Genomic DNA, 17,521 nt, shown 5'->3' with positions numbered 1-17,521 from the left:
GCCTGTGAAGGAGACTGTCATGATGAAAAGCATGTCCTTTCACAGAGAAGATTTGAGCACCACAGGCATGTGCCTTTGATGTTGAAGGCTCCTTACAGGTTTATGCATAATAGGCGTGACCTCATGTTTGTGATGTAGTTTTTGATAACCAAGCTTTTTTATAGCACCATCAACCCAGAAAGTTTCAGCAGATTAATCAGTGCTGGGCTATTTGCTTATCTTCTTCCTCTGGCAGCACCCAACTGCAGGGCTGTGAGCTGGTAGAGTTCTTCCTCGTCCTTAGAGGGTTCGTCTGTGATTGCATGTGAAGCCATAGCAGTGCGCACCTCTGAAGTACAACATCACATCTACCATGAGGAGAGAGGAACGTTTGGCTGGTAGGCTCGATAATTAGGGTTTTTGAAATATGGGATTCTGACATGCTTTACTGTTAACCAGCAGCCATGGTGAAAACATTCATCTTTGAACATTAGAGGTCAGTTGTATTTACCTAGGAATTAAGCCTGCAGTGTCCTGTTAAGCTGAAGGTGGAATGTAGGAGTCATCATGGGCCTGTATTTAGAAACCACGATAAGCCTGAAATGCTTATTACTTACAAATCTGAACTGCTAGGGGATTTGGGAGACTTGAGCAAAGAGGTAATGAGTAACTGATGTTTTTCTTCTTTAAAATTATACATATATTTATACTTTTGGAATAATTTATTTCCTGTATGTATTGTATGCCTCCCCCCAAATCACAATCCTCATCAATAAGAGAACAGCATCAGTATTTAGTAGATGTGCTTTAGATAGCTGGGTAGAAATCATGCAGTTCTGTCTAATACAGAAGTTTCCTGTGTATGACAAGAATATACACATTGTCAGCCTTACTTTTATGAGGAAACGTGCCAAGTTTCAGCTATGCAGCAAAAGGACCCATAGTGTTTAAAAATGCCGAAGAATATTGTGTTCTTTGGTATGGCTGTATTTACACTGGAAGCAGGACCTAAATGACTTACTCCACCCAAAAGAGTCAGGTATGCCTCTTTCCTTCTGGCAAGCAAGCCTTGTATTAATACAATTTGATTATGTCAGACTTGAGGTATCTTCAGTAGGCCTTCTGTGGTACTGCTCTGGATGGGATGGCAGCCTTTGGCTAGCTGTGCAGGCAGTGGTATTTGCCTGTTTATCTCCCCAGTAAATCAAAGTTTCATCCCTTTCAAAAGCCACCAGCAAAATAACCTTCAAATGAAATCTTAGTTCAGTTAGGACTGATCAAAGGTAGAATTCCCTGGCTGCATACAAAGGAGGAGAGTAGGTAGAGTGGTGAAACGCAGAAGTGTGGGTTTGGGGGAAGAGGTCCCCTTTTTTGGAATATGTAAAAACCAATTAGTGGCCAAGCCTTAGCATGCGGCACAAGCCTTACTTAGTTTGTGCTTTATATTTGATTGGAATAGCCATGTTGGAGGGATTTTTTATTTTTTTTTTAGTTTTAGCTAGTGGCTCTAGTTGTGAAAGCACTAATGTGCACATGTGGTATTGGAACTATAGTTTTCACAGAGCTGTCTCCATGTTAGAGGGACTGTGCTGTTTTAATTGTAGAGTTAAAGCAGCAGAGGTGCAAAGCCAAAGCAAGTAGTTTATTGCATTCCTCATAGCATGTTTGGCTTTATTTTTTGACCTTCTAATAGCCAGCCAGGGCTCTTCATGTTCAGTTACAATTTTAATAATGCAGCCTTCCCAAATGTGTCACTTTGACAGCAAGAAGCGTAATATAATTGCTGACAAATGTATAATACGGTTATAGGTACTCAGTGCAGATCCTAATATACAGTTTTGTATTTTAACTTGTAAATCCCCATAATATAGATTCATATGCTTGAAGTAATCCATGTGTTAAATACCAAGGCTCATGAAACTGGAAATGTAGCTGGACTTGCTGTAGAAGAAGCCAGCAGAGGAAATGCTACCATTTCTTCCCGTTCCCTCTGCACCAGACTCGTTTGGGTAGAGCTCGTCTTTGCGAAAGGTCCTGAACTTGGTCTGAAAGAAGGACCCTACCACCACTCTTATTAAAAATGTTTGCTATACTTTTTATTGGAATTTGCTTTGTTCTAACTTGTTGCTATTGCTATTTTTCAAGACTTTCTTGTACTATATTGAAAAGCCCATTATGCCTAGAGTGTTTTCTCTACAAAGTGGTGGTTTACTTTTAATTTTCCGTGCATAAATTCTACAAATAGAGAAGTTCCTTCCAGAGCTCAGTTTTTGTAAGTAGTGGTTATAACTCTTTCTTTCATGTCCTTTCCAGTTTTTCAACTTCCTGCCTTAAATGTGAATATCAGAGCTGGATGCAGTTTTCTAACCTCAGTTTTGCTACTGCCATATACAGAGATGACATACTCTTTCCTCCAGTAGTGAATATATCCAAGGATTACTTTGGCTTTTCCTGAGCTAAGATGTGCTTACTCTGGATTTATCGTATTTGCAATTTAAAATCCTGTAAAATTGTTATTTTAAATTGCTCAAGTGTTTTGTGGTTTTTTTTACATAGCATAGTATGAAGAAGCACTGGCAACAGGCTTTGATATTGTTTCAAAGTGTAGTATAATGCATATGCAGCATAGGTGGCTACATAAAGAATGTGTTTGTGGAGGCAGATGTGCTTTGGGAGTAAAGGAAATTACATGAAGAAAATCACGTGCAGTGGTAACTTTTGTCTACCTAAATGTACAATAACAGATTCTGTTTAGTTTCACAGAGGTGTTTGGGAAATGCAGCCTTGGTTGATTCCTGTGTTTCATGTTCAGAAGACTTGAACACTTTACTAAACTTTCAATTTATGGCTAGTGGCGAAGTCTCATTTGTTCCCCTCGTACTTTTAAGACCCATGGCTTCAAGATTAAAATTAATTCTTGTTAGCTTCTTCAAGCTTGAAGTAAGAGGATCGTGGCTTTCATTCGCCTTCTTTTCAGACTGAAGGGTTGGATTGGTTTCCCTCTCCAAATATTAGGCTAGAACCGTATGTGTCTGTCCAGCTTTCTGTTTTAAGCCTCCTGCTTCTGTCCCAAGTCCTGAAGTGGTGTTCTCGGTAGTTCCTGTGGCGTGACTGTAGCGTTCTTGTAAAGAGCTGAAGAAAATGTAACACTGGGGTGGCTCTTGAGTGTGAGAGAATATAAATGCTGTGTTTTGTGCTGAGGTGTTAAGAATAGTCTTGTCAGTGCGGTGAACTGATAAAATAGCTGTTCTTCCTAATCCCATGGGGGATTAAAAAAGCAACAGATCCAGGAATCCATATGCAGCTGAAGTCATCAGTTGTTAAGACTCACTGTACAATTGTAAACTCTTTATTTTTTTTTTTTTTTTTTTTTTTTTTTTAGGAAAAAAATGTTTATTTCCTCTACAGGCATGAGAAGTAGTTGTGGTAGTCGTCAATGCTTGTCCATGAATTTCCCTTCCGTTTGAGGAAATTACAGAATCACTGAATGTTCGGGGTTGGGAGGGACCTCTGTGGGTCATCTAGTCCAACCCCCCTGCCGAAGCAGGGTTACCTACAGCAGGCTGCACAGGACGTTGTCCAGGTGGGTCTTGAATATCTCCAGAGAAGGAGACTCCACAACCTCCCTGGGCAGCCTGTGCCAGTGCTCCGTCACCCTCAGAGTGAAGTTGTTCTTCCTCATGTTCAGACGGAACTTCCTGTGCTTCAGTTTGTGCCCGTTGCCCCTTGTCCTGTCGCTGGGCACCACTGAAAAGACCCATCCTTAAGATATTTATAGGCATTTATAAGGTCCCCTATCAGCCTTCTCTTCTGCAGGCTAAACAAGCCCAGCTCCCTCAGCCTTTCCTCGTAGGAGAGATGCTCCTGTCCCCTCATCATCCTTATAGCCCTCCGCTGGACTCTCTCCAGTAGCTCCTCATCTTTCTTGAACTGGGGACCCCAGAACTGGACAGAGTACTTCAGATGGGGCCTCACCAGGGCAGAGTAGAGGGGGAGGAGAACCTCCCTCGACCTGCTGGCCACACTCTTCTTCATGCACCCCAGGATGCCATTGGCCTTCTTGGCAGCCAGGGCACACTGCTGGCTCATGGTCAACCTGTCATCCACCAGCACTCCCAGGTCCCTCTCTGCAGAGCTGCTCTCCAGTGGGTCTGACCCGAGCCTGTACTGATGCATGGGGTTGTTCCTCCCCAGGTGCCGGACCCTGCACTTGCCCTTGTTGAACTTTATCAGGTTCCTCTGCACCCAACTCTGCAGCCTGTCCAGGTCTCGCTGAATGGCAGCACAGCCTACTGGTGTATCCACCACTCCTCCCAGTTTTGTGTCATCAGCAAACCTGCTGAGGGTACATTCTAACCCTTCATCCAGGTCATTGATGAAGAAGTTGAATAAAACTGTGCCCAGTACTGACCCCTGAGGGACACCACTAGCTACAGGCCTCCAACTATACTCAGCGCCGCTGATGACAACCCTCTGAGCTCTGCTATTCGGCCAGTTCTCAGTCCACTTCACCGACCACTCATCCAGCCCACACTTCCTCAGCTTCCCTAGGAGGATGTTATGGGAGACGGTGTCGAAAGCCTTGCTGAAGTCTAGGCAGACAACATCCACTGCTCTCCCCTCATCTACCCAGCCAGTCATGCCATCGTAGAAAGCTATCAGATTGGTCAGGCATGATTTCCCTTTGGTGAATCCATGTTGACTACTCCTGATCACCTTCTTTTCCTCCACTTGCTTGATGCTGACCTCTAGAATGAGCTGCTCCATCATCTTTCCCGGGATGGAGGTGAGGCTGACTGGCCTGTAGTTCCCTGGGTCCTCCTTCTTGCCCTTTTTGAAGACTGGAGTGACATTGGCTTTTCTCCAGTCCTCGGGCACCTCTCCTGTCCTCCAGAACCTTTCAGAGATGATGGAGAGTGGCTCAGCAACGACATCCGCCAGCTCCCTCAGCACTCGTGGGTGCATTCCATTAGGGCCCATGGATTTGTGGGCGTCCAAATTGCTTAAGCGATCTCTCACACAGTCTTCCTCGACCAAAATTAGTGTTAAAAGTCTGTCAAGGTCTTTTTGAATTAAAAGCCTTGGCTCCTGGCCCCACCGTCAACCCAGTGTGCTGCAGCCTTCTCCAAAGCATGCAACTCTTCGGACCGGCACAATTCATAGAGTACAACGACTGGAGTGAGGCCGGGGCGTTTGGAAACTGCTTAGTGGTGAATAACCCCTGTCAGTGTCCTTGACACTATGAAAAAAAACATTGTCCACAAAAAGGAGTGATTCCAGAGTAGTAGTGGATAGGAAGAGGAGGGAAAGGGCAGAAAGGAGAATTGGCCAACAGCCTTTTGCTCAGAGTTAAGTGTAACCCATACGAGAATGCTTTGGTAGCTGTAACTTTAATCTAGTTTTTAATGATGCAAATGTCTCTACTGAGCAGCCCATAACAGAGAGTTAGTATTAAAAAAAAAAAATAAAAAAATTACCCAGTTTCATTCTCCATAACTAGAATGTCTGAAAGTTGCATTTGTGCTTTCAGACATCCCACCAACTTCAGTTTGTTTCTGCCAGAGGTTACACACCGAGTCTTTGTTGATTTGTATTTCATCTCTGCCTTCTCTAATGTCTGGAAGGGTATCATATTTGCGTTTTTTTCCATTGTCTTTGTAATTAATAAGCATCCTTCTTCAGTTTCCAAATGGTAGCTACTACATCTGCTCAGAATCCCACTGTGCTGTGTGAAATGCAAATAAGAAACCACAGTGCGCTTTCTGCTCCACAGGATCCGTTGTCAAAGTCTGGGATCAGAAGCAAGAGATAGATACAAGCAGATGGGATTATGCAGAAACAATCAAACGCTGCCTTTCTGTGCTTGCTGAAAAGGTGTTAATAGTAAATAATTTCTTAAAATACTAGTATTTTAAATTTTGTATAATCTCGGTATGACAACCAATAAGCATCCGTAAAATGCTTGCATTCTCAATTTTTTTTTTTTACAGTAGTTCTGGCATCAAAAATGAATTGGGCTTGCTTACGGTTTTGTGAAGCTAATGTTCAGTTGGGAATGATACAGCTACTGCTGGTTCTGGTGTGAGCTCAGGACCTCAGGACAGAAGTTCTGGTTCAGTTGGTTCAATGAAGGAAGAATAAAATACGGCTTGTGCCTGTTTTGGGTTTGTTTGCTTGGATTTTTTTTTTTTTTCAGTTCCCTGAGGATTAGGAAGGTACATTTTAAAAATAACATAGTCAAGAGTTCAGCTTGCCATTTACCACATATCTGCACGATATCACTTTGGCCAGGACATCTGCAGGGGGTCACTTTGGCCTGATATTGCAGAAAGAATTGGCAGTACTCTTGGTTTTCCTCCTTTTCCTGTTGTGACTTTCTGATTTCCTCCCAAACGTAGGTTGTCCAGGTTTTTATGCCAGGCTCATAATGTGGATTCGTAGAAGACCTGTTGCACCTTTTCAGACTATCCCACAGTAGAAATAAAATAGCAGAACGTTGCCTTGCCTTCTTGGACAAAGCAGGATGAGAGTTGCCAACAGAGAGAATGAGCGAGTCAATAAATTGTGCAGGAATAGCATAAAAGGCATTTCAGTGCTCTGAAGGTAAGAAGGGACTGCTATCATAATCTAGTTTGACCTCTCTGTAACTGCAGCGATGAAACTCATTCCATGTGTGTTGCATGAAGTTCATAAACTCAGCTATGATAGCGTATCTTTTTGGACAGGAAAACTTTGCACTGCCAAGGTTATTTTAAATAACCCCTGTGTGCAGTAACGAGCAAACAGCTAAGTTTTTATAGTGAGGGATTACTGGAAAGGATTTTTTCCCACAAAGGCACATGGTGGAATCTGTTTCTGTTTTCACTTGAAATGTAGAACTGAGTGCTTTTCGTGAGGTTGGCCAGTTCTGCTCATGGCAACCTCTGCTTTTGCCTGTCAGCGCTGAGGCCTGCTCTGTTCGTCTCTGCTGGATTCCACTGAAGTCCGGCAGAAAATGGTAATGTGCATCTCCAGCACGAGGACACTTTTGAATGTTGCATATTGGGGTAAAAATAACCCATTTTTGCTTGTTTGAGGGAGGAGAGAGAACTTTAATCTCCCTCCCTCCCCCTGCCGTGGCTCTTGTGGACATTATAAACATGTTCTTGTGAATAAAATACTTTACATTGCTCCTGACCGTGAGAAAAGTTAAACCAGCTATTTTTTAATTTTTCAGTTTGGTTAAATAAACTGGATCACCAAGACAAATCGCTCAGTTTGTCCCAGGCTGGGTTATACGGGCTCTTGAAATAATAGTTAGAAGTGGAGGGGGATAAGCAGCAGAGCTGTCATCTTGCCTTGGGTGTTTCTGTAGCACTAAGAATTCATATGATGTCAGTTCCAGTAGGAGTATTTATATTTAACCCGACATATGCATAAGAGACTGAAAGGATTCTTTTTTAACTTCTGCAGCTCTGACTTGTAGAGGTAATTTAAGGCTATAAGAGTACTGCTTCTTAAGCTTTTATTTTTGGAACCTCTTAATCTATTTGTAACGGAGAACAAGGTCATACAGTCCCTACAAGCTTTATCCTTATTTCCTGCAAATCTCATTACAGCTCTGGAGCACAAGCAAACAGTTATGTCTTAGTCCTGGACATCCTGGTAGGGTTCAGAGAGGTGCTAATTATTGTGATAGGGAGACGGTGAAATGCAGTTTAAGGAACATCTCTGCCAGATGCTGAGCTAGGACAGGTTTCAAGCTAAGTGGCAGCATGCCGCAGTCAGTGCAGCGTTAGTAACAAAAAGCCCTTTAAACAGAGAAAAAAGTCTCTGCATCTCGTCACCTGCGTTGTACAGTAGCAATAAAATACCTGGCAGCTGGTGAAGCTGGCTTTTCCTTTTTGCTGTTCAACTCTGAGAGGAAGAGAAGCTGATGGTCCCGGCAGAGCCGTGGGGGCTGCGCTGCTGTTCGGGGTCAGAACTTTCATGAGGAAGGGGCACTCGGTGGGGTGAATTCCACATGGGGTGCTGCTTGCATTGCCCTTTGCTATGCTTTCGGCCACCCCTAAGCTTAGCAAGGCATCCAAAATCCACGGGCAGGCACCAGGAACGATGGATTAGGCAAAGCAGGTGCGTGTGGGAAAGCAGCAGACAAAGGAAAGCCGAGAGGAAAGGCAGGCAGGGCTAGGACTGGTTTACAAAAGAGCTTGGCAACAAGGAGTTTTATACTGGGAAACTTAAGTTTCATCTAGACATTCTTCTGGAATTTAAGAATAGTTTATAATTATTATTATTAATTAAATTAGAATTATGAAATTATTATTTCATTTGTTACCTTCTAGAAGAAGATGCAATGAAAAGTAACCTAGCATGTGATCACCTAAATGTGAACATTCTCACTTCCATTTGACAGTTGGAGGAATAAAAGGAAGCAATCTGGCTATGTGTTTTTTTCAGGGAGATGATATATTGTCAGAGGACATTCTTATAAACCAACCTAGATCCGTAGATACACGGTATCATTAGCCTACATTTGATTTTATTTATTTTAATTAGTAAGTGGAAGATTGGGAGCAGTTACTGACTCAGGTCTGTTCTGGGTCATCAACTGCTCTGTATTTTGCCAGATTATTGAAAGGGAAAAATAATTAATATGCTAATTAAGTGTGGATCATGCAAACTTAGAAATTTCAAGTAATTTGTAAGATATGGAAGTAACAGAAAGCTAATGTATTTTGATGGTAGGTGAGTGAAAATAATTTGCTGCACAGTACCTTGTGAAAAACAGCTTTGTGGTGTGGGGGAGGGTTAGGCTTGTGTAGACTTCTTTATAAACAAGGCTATGTTGACTTTAGGGAGGGATTCTGGGCAGAGCAGCCGATTATAAAAGATGAGGAAAACAGGGCACGCAGTGAAACATTTGCAGCAAGGGAGAGCTGCAGGATTTTTGCGGAGGGGACATTTCCAGAAGTCTTGGGGACTGGGCGTCCCTAGCAGGCAAGAACGGAAAAGAGCCACCTAGGTTAAATGTTACCAAGCACATGGGCACCAAAACGAGTTACAAAACCGCTGTCAGTAGTGAAACCAGATGTGGACGGTGAAAGGTGGCTCGGGCATGACGCCGGATCCTCTTCGGCCTCGCCTGTGCTGTTCTGGCTGACCCTGCGTAGCCCTGGTGACTTGGTGCTGGTCCCTGGGGCAGAGCGCAGGCGTGGGGGCTGCCGGCTGTGCCTGCCGGCCTGGCACCCCTCCGGGGGTAACATCGGTGCTGGAGCCGTAGGCTTAGATCTGGGCTATCCCCTGGGCTGCTGCAGTGCTGTTACGTGCCTTGTAAATGATCTGCGGGGAGGTTTTGCACAGGTACGGGGTCCTGCAGGAATGTTTCTGGAGGACTGGAAATGTGGCTTTCCTAATTTGAGGAGCTAATTTTACATACATACATTTATGTATAAAAGTGTGTGTATATATATAGTAAAATTGTATATATTAAATTATAATTACATAGTAATTATGTGTAATAATTATAATTAATACCCCCAGTAACTATAATTAATGTACAATAATTACATATTAAAATGTCTTGGGTGCAGATTTGTTTAACGTAACTTCTTTCTGTTGTGAACTGGCAGCTAATATCCTGGAAAAAAAGCTGCTACTCAGTCACTGGCATTTGCATAAAATCGTTAATCGCTGCTCCCGCTTGTTTTGCAGCGGCGCTGGGCTGAACGTTGCAGTGGGGCGTAGCAGGGCACATGGGAGCTGGTCCTGCTCCACGAGGAACGGCAGGAGGCTGCCCCAGATAAATGAATAGTTCCTTTTTCCTTTCTGTCCAGCAGTACAATTTAACAAACTTGCACGAAATTTTAATTTCCACCGAGGCTTCCCGGCTGCTTCAGTGACGGATCCAAGTTGCCTGGCTGTTAACTTCTTACTCGCCAGCTCTCCAAAAGCTGGGTGGGTGTCCAGTTGCATTCTCGCTGAGACCCTGACATTTACTTTGCTGTACAAAGTAAAAATAGCAGCTGCTGTTGATTTCAGCGTATCGGATGATCGCAGCAGAGCAGAAAGTGTGTGGGCTGCTGTCTTTCCTCCTGAGGATGCTTGCCAGTTGTAACTTGAAGAAGTTTTAAGTTTTTTTAAGTTTAAGAAGTCTCAGGAGCACAAAAAAGAAAAAAAAATGGTTTGTAGAGGTAGGACAGGAGGAGGAAGGGTAGTAAAGGGAAGAAGGCTTGTTCTGTTATGTGACACGTGATTCTTTGTTTTTCACTTACATGAAAGCAGCATTTGAAAAAAGGTTTACTCAGCCAGTGAACATCACTTTACCTGCATTCCGATTGACAAATGAGCACCACGCTAACACAAAACAGGCAGAGGAGAGGTTTTGAGGTTGGCTCTGAGGTCATGGCGTGAGTCCGTTTGTTTTCAGGACACTTTTTCACGGGATTACTTGTGCTTTAGCTCTTGGAGCTTTCTCTACAAGCAATTGAAAGGCAAATGGTTAAAGGAATGTGTGTAGTGGCAGTGGCTCTTAGGTCTGCAGAGGAGTTTTACCTATCGTTCTTCAGCAGGAACAAAGAAGATACAGCTCACAGACAAAAAGCTAGCTTCGTAAAGGGTGAATGTGATGTGAAAACTTCCGTAGGTGTTCTGCAGCTTGGACCGGACAAATGTATAGCAAATAGCTCCTGGAGGGGGGAAATCTGTTCAAGAAAACCATTGACACAGAACAGTGAAATATTAAACTGCTCTGGTGATTTCATTAGAGAAATTAAAGTGGTTAAAAATGTACTGCATAATTTGGATATCATCTTTAGCTTATTTGTGGCGCTGGGAGGTTTTATTAAAATGATTTCAGACAACTGGACTTGCTTCACCTTCCTGTGAACCACGGGTCTATGCTGTGCCTGTGTCTGGGAACCGTGGCAGAAACCAGCTAAGTTAGAGAAACCTGAACTGCAGCTTTCCAGAGTCAGTGAAGGAAAGAAACACGTAGAAAGGTGCTTGTGTTACCAGTTATTTATTTCAGTAAATAATTTTAATATAACATAGGTCTTGTCAGCAAAGCACTAGTGAACCATCAACCAGTGCTTCCCAGGGCTGGAGCCATCAAGTCCAGCTTAAATGTTTCTGTCAACATCTAAACCCAAAATACGAATTCCTTAAACATCTGTGCAACTCTTGTCCCTCGGTGGGCCATCTGAACTCTTAGGAACTAAAACAGTATTTTTCTTCCCTTAAGTATACCCAGAACTACTTGTTTCTAGAAGTGTGATGCTTGTTATTCAGCCTGCACCTTGGTGATGAAGATGCTTACGCTGTCAACAGGCTGTGCGGTAACAGTCATAGTGTGCTCCAGTTTTCTTAATTTTGGATTTAATGGTTCAGTGCAGCGACCAGCAGTGGAGGAGATGTAGGTCTAATTTCAACCTGTCTCGCAGATAAATTAAGTAGGCAGAGCTGTTGCCTGGGGGACCTGTCATTCACTTCCTTCTGCAATTAATTCTATGAAAGATGGGATTTCCTTGGCTCAGAGAAGAGAGGAAAACCTCTTAATGGCAAAGTCATACCCTAGGAGCAGTGGTATCTGGCCTCCAGCACCCCTGCGCAGTTGACACTCTCAGAAATTCATGTTTCCAGTTAGTGACTGGACCCAGTCTAAAGACTCTGGGTTGGGTTTTTTGTTACCTGTCTGGGTATTGCGTAGACTGGGAGGTGTGCAGCCCACACACACAGGAAGGAGGCAGTGGTTATATTGAACTGTTTAAATATCAGTGAGACTTCTGCAGTTTAAGCTAGTAATGAAAAATGACCTAGATTATCCTTCCTTGGGAAGAAATAATGAATTACCAAAACAACGTCCGAGAGAAAGAAGATACTTTGGTAGGCATGAATGAAGCGTTTGTGTAGAGGGACGAGCCTTGACTGAAAGACAAGTGCTGTATGACCATAATGCAGACATCTTCATTGCAAGGTTTAATTTACTTCAACTTGGGATTCGTAGCCTTAACATGCCTTTATATACCCAGCTGTACAGCACATTCTCTTCCATTTTGTGGAAAGGTCATATCCATAGATCCCTGAATTTTGGTTTCTTCTCTCCAAGATTATTACAGTCCTGCAATGTTGGGCCTGAAAACTGATCAGGAAGTCCTTGGAGAACTTGTGAAAATGAAAGTTCCGGCTGTGGCAGAGCTGATGGAAAGACACGGAGTCATGTGGACCCTAGTGGTGTCACGCTGGTTTATATGCTTGTTCATTGACATTCTTCCAGTAGAGGTAATTGGTAACATGAAGTTCTCTTTATATATACTCATAATCATATTTCATTTGTAGTGCTTGAGTAATAATTACCTACTGGAAATCAAGCAGCTGTAATCTGAATTTTCTCCTTTCCTGCAGACTGTACTCCGAATATGGGATTGCTTATTCTATGAAGGGTCAAAGATCATCTTCCGCGTGGCCTTAACATTAATTAAGCAACACCAAGCTTTTATTTTGGAAGCCACCAATTTCCCTGACATTTGTGATAAATTTAAGCAGATCACCAAAGGAACACTTGTAACGGAGTGTCACAGCTTCATGCAGGTAAATTCTCTGCAGCTTTTAGTTGTTATAAATAAATTAAAAACAAGACTGACTTTGAATGAGTTTTGCTTAGTCAAAAAGATGGATACAGTTCAGAGAAATGTATCTGTAGGAATTGCTGAAAGGATGAAGAATGTTTTTATATAAGAAATGCAAACCTTTTAAAGTAGTATCATCTAAATCCATATATAGTAAGCCACTCACATGATCTGTCCAAGGAAAATTTTTTGCCCTTTTTACCAGTTAAGGCAGGAAGTCTGATGAGAAAATAACCTTAGTGCCTTCTTTCAGTGAACGATGTGTTGTGCTCCTGTGCTTTCTTCAAATGAACTGTAATAGAACATTGTAGAATAGACACAAAGTGAATTTTAAACTCACATTGATGAATCTTCATAGTGCCAGAATATAAAGCATTATGTTTAGTCAGAGAACAAAAAGGTAGCACCAAGTTCTTTTTTTCAGACAAAAAATCCATGAAGTTGAGTGGTCAAGTCTTACGACAACCTGCAAACTAAGAATTATTCTTGTAAACTATGAATAGATTGGGTGCCAAATCTGTATAAAACACTAGACTCAGAGCTTAACTCAGCAGATGAAAATGTAAAAGATGTTAATTGAAAAAAAAAAATCACAGGAGCACATCTGTCCTACATCACTTGGCCAACGCCGCTCTCACTGGTGGCCAAGTGTGCACACAGCTCCATCCCAACAGACAGCCGTTACTCCCCAAAGAGTTTTGTGCTCAGGTCAGACCTCTGTGCATAGGGCTGTCGTAGTAGGATGTCATTTATGTTATGTTTCATCTTTGCTCATATAGAAGAAAAATAAGCTTAACTTACTCGTCTTTGTGAGCCTTTTAATTAAAGGAGCAAGGGAAAAATAAATTACAGATACAGTGTAATTTAGAAGGGAGACATTTGAGGGGTTTTCCCATTCCATAAAGGGTTTGGAATAAGAGGTTTGTTAACACGTTAACTGCCATGAGAATACCAGTTCAGAGACTGAGACAAACACTTGTCCTTGAAGGACTTCTCCCATCCTCCTCCCCCTTAAATGACATTACATTTTACAGCAGCTGTTTTTAGAAAAATCAACTACCTTTTTCTTGCAGTTACTCTGAATAAAATACTCATTTTAACTGTGTGGGTTATTGTAGTGAGGGGGGTTTCAAGAGAATTAAATAAACACTTTAGTTATGTTCTTACGTAACTTTCGAACACGTACCTTTGGGTTTGGTTTTGTGGTTTTTCTTCCAGCAGCATAGATAGTGGTACCAGCGGAGGTGATGACAGTCGAGTATTTTATGCCCCCCTTCCCCTGAACAAAACCTGAGTTTTAAGTTGAATGCAATGCAGGCTTCTTCACCAGAACGCTGTTCAAAACAGGCTCATTTATAATCTCATCTCCGGAGTAGTCAATTACAACTACAGACAACTGAGGAACCCACACATCTTAACAGTAGATTAAAGTGCATAAACTTGCAGCTTGCTTCATAGTTTTGTTCAATCAGAAGTTTTAGATGAGGTAGTGAAAACAAACACATTTTTCTTGAACAAGTTAAAGCAAAAAAGTATCACTGATATATACAGAGCGTTTGAAATGCCTCAAATTCCATATCCCCTGCTGCTCTGGAAAGCTTGGTAGAGAAGAGCGAAGGTGGTACATCAAGGGCTTAAGACTGACTTTTTTGCAGTAGGATCATGTTGTTGTTGTGTGTGTGTGTGCGCTCCAGAGCCCGAACAACCTGTGCTAGCACCAAGTAAGAAACACACTGGTGCTTTGCAGCATTACCCAGGTTAGCTTAATATGTTCTAAATCTGCCTGCCAGCCACCAACACAAATGCCTTCTGAAATAATTTTAACTGGACGCTTATATTCAAGACTAGCTTTAGTGTTGTTGCCTTTGTGTAACTTACAGCACTTGTTATGAGCTGCAGGTTTACCTGGTAAACAGCAGCGTAGAAGAAGGTGTGACCCTGTCACAAGGAGGCCAGACAGCAGTCAGCGTTTTCACAGTATGGGTATCAAAGCAAGGATTTCACACTTGACAGGATGATGTAAAAGTTCCAGCATGTTGTCCAGAGCCGGAATGTTAACTATGAATTATCTCCTTTTGCCCTCAGAAAATATTCACAGACCCTGGAAGCTTGTCCATGGCAACAATCAACAAACTCCGAGAGACTTGCAGAGAGAAGTTGCTTTCTCAGGGATAACTCGCCAGATTTAACCAGGTGGTGAGATACTACAGCAATTGACACATTCCTCTGTTTGCACTGACTAAAGCACACTGTAAGCTTTCCATGAGTTAACTGACACTTGACCAATTTTTCCTGCCTTTCAAGTAAGTGTTGTTAACACTTTGTACTGTATGTCAGATGTCATAACTGGAACTGGTGGTTCTGCTGGGGTTTTTTTGTTTTTTTTTTTTTTTAAGGATTAAAGTATTTTCAGAGTAGAATGTGATCAGTGTCAGGACACTCCTTTTAAAAAAACCAGTCACCGTCCTTGTCTTTTCAGGGCATTTTGTAATGTTAAAAGAAAACAGGTGTATAAAATTACATATCCTTCCTACTGTATTAACTGTGACACTGCTATCATTTGTACAAAATAAATTAATTTGTCAGAACTTGTTTCTTCATGTGAAGAGAGTAAAATATCCGATCTCTTTCCTGACTGCCACTAGTTCGCCAGAATACAAGCATCTTCCTTTTTCCTCGTTGCTGTCACTTAGGGAACTCACTAAATATGGCAAATTGCAGGGCAAGACAGCAGTGAGGAAGCTCTTTATCTTGGCTAACAGTTACACCTATGCAGTGTACAACAGCTCTTCAGGTGAAGGCAGCAGGGAACATGTGCAAGTCCAGGCTACAGAAAGGAGCAGCAAAAACTCCTCTATAACCACTCTTAGTATTTTATACGCTTATTCAGGGTTTTCTAGCACAGCAGGTAACAAGGAATTTGACTCAGGTCCGGAAGCAGTATTTTGCACTTTGATGTAAGGGATGCTGAAAGCAGATGCTGTTACTTCTACTTTGTGCTGTTGCACTGAGGTTACACTACAGGTGCTATATCCTCATATACCTGTGTCCCTAAAAAGTTTGGGAGAAACACGTGTAGAGATAGCCAGACAGACTTCTTCCTTGACAGGGAGAGACATCAGGCAGTTCCAAAGCTGGACCTTAATGCCTACCTTGTCCTGCCCCTGGGCAGCCACAAGCAAAGCAGCAGCCCTGCCACTGGCGCTTGGCTGCTTCCAGCCCCACTGGGGCCGGGTGCCTGCAAATTGCTTCACTGCTTTCTCCTCCCCCTCTACTCTGCCCTGGTGAGGCCCCATCTGGAGTACTGTGTCCAGTTCTGGGCTCCCCAGTTGAAGAAAGATGAGGAGCTACTGGAGAGTCCAGCGGAGGGCTATGAGAATGATGAGGGGACTGGAGCATCTCTCCTACGAGGAGAGGCTGAGGGAGCTGGGCTTGTTCAGCCTGAAGAAGAGAAGGCTGAGAGGGGACCTTATAAATGCCTGTAAATATCTTAAGGGTGGGTGTCAGGAGGACAGGGCCAGACTCTTTTCAGTGGTGCCCAGCGACAGGACAAGGGGCAGTGGGCACAAACTGAAGCACAGGAAGTTCCATCTGAACAGGAGGAAGAACTTCACTCTGAGGGTGACAGAGCACTGGAACAGGCTGCCCAGAGAGGTTATGGAGTCTCCTTCACTGGAGATATTCAAGGCCCACCTGCATGAGGTCCTGTGCAGCCTGCTGCAGGTGACCCTGCTTTGGCAGGGGAGTTGGACCAGATGACCCATAGAGGCCCCTTCCAACCCCGAACATTCTCTGATTCTTGTCCTTACAGAGCCCTCTTGTGGCCAGATGCCTCGCCTTCCTGGTGGGGATGGGAGGGCAGACTGCAGCGAGGCCAGCAGTTTGCGCTTTTTATTCCCCCTATTGAACAGCTGCTGTGGAAAGCCTCACCTTTTAATACCACACTCCTTCACAGACTCTACACCAAGGTATCTTCGTTCCTTGTTAAGGAAGACTTATCTTCTCCCCTGTCCCCACAGACTGAGTTTGTTTCGTTCCTCAGCAGGGAAGGAAAACAACCCACCAACTTTTCAAAGGAAGTAGATGTGTGCTGTTCTAGACAAGACAGCTGCTCAGAAGAATGATTCCAAGGTATCCCATCCTTTACAGTACCAGAAGACACCTTTTTCCTCGAGTACTGAATTGTGAGGACACTAGCAGTACCATACTTCTAGCACATCAGCAGGTATCAGGAAATACTAGTTTATTCACTCCTGCCAAAATCCATAGTTTCCAGGTACCTTTAAGGTAGCAGGGCAGATGGTCCAAAGTATACCAGCCTTACTGCCACGCGCTCAGTTCTCCCTGTCAGGAGAACAGTGGTCTGTGCAGTGCTTCAGCGTGCCCTGGTTCCTGCCCTGCGCAGCCACTACTGTTAACACCAGAACATTACAGCAGGAGGGAGTCAGGGAAGCTCTAAACACAGAGGTTCGTTTCCAAGCACATGACAGCACACATGGGCCTCAGCAGACATGGATTCTTACCACAGAGTAGGAAACGCAACTTCAAAATAAAACATCAAATGCCATTTACACAGTCCTTACACTGAGCATCTTTGTGGCACTTTCAGAAAGCGATGCTTAGCAGGGCAGGCCAACACACTGACATGTCTCAGCAAGCGGCAATGCAATGTAAGCGTGATCATCTCCAGATCTCGGGTTACTGGTACGCAGAAGCTTTACCTGTTTCCAAGCACAAAATCCAAAACAAGGGACTGTTCTGAAGACACACACACAGCTGAGCCTCACCTTTGTGCCACACAGAGAAAAACTTAAACATTTCTTTAACACAACTCCACACTAAGGATTGTTTAAAACTCCCAAAGCAGAGCCAAACCAAGACTTCAGGACTTACTGAACAGCCAAGTGTTTTTAAGAGTGATCAGCAACACCAAGATA

The 17,521-nt window shown here is 43.2% G+C and overlaps 1 protein-coding gene across 1 annotated transcript in view; it reads left to right on the top strand.

The window, feature by feature from the left end:
- Positions 1 to 15,299, top strand: part of GRTP1 (growth hormone regulated TBC protein 1) — a 39,764-nt gene extending 24,465 nt beyond the window's left edge. The window contains exons 6-8 of the mRNA XM_075425232.1: positions 12,065 to 12,237; positions 12,361 to 12,546; positions 14,670 to 15,299. Coding sequence (XP_075281347.1) covers positions 12,065 to 12,237; positions 12,361 to 12,546; positions 14,670 to 14,759 — 449 coding nt within the window. The 3' untranslated portion in view covers positions 14,760 to 15,299. The remainder of the gene's footprint in view (positions 1 to 12,064; positions 12,238 to 12,360; positions 12,547 to 14,669) is intronic.
- The last annotated feature ends 2,222 nt before the right edge of the window (positions 15,300 to 17,521 follow it).

The sequence above is a fragment of the Opisthocomus hoazin genome, chromosome 1 (assembly GCF_030867145.1).
Source record: "Opisthocomus hoazin isolate bOpiHoa1 chromosome 1, bOpiHoa1.hap1, whole genome shotgun sequence".
Taxonomy (NCBI): Eukaryota; Metazoa; Chordata; class Aves; order Opisthocomiformes; family Opisthocomidae; genus Opisthocomus; species Opisthocomus hoazin.
Note: the sequence above shows the minus strand (reverse complement) of the source record. Positions and strands in the feature narration are given on the sequence as shown.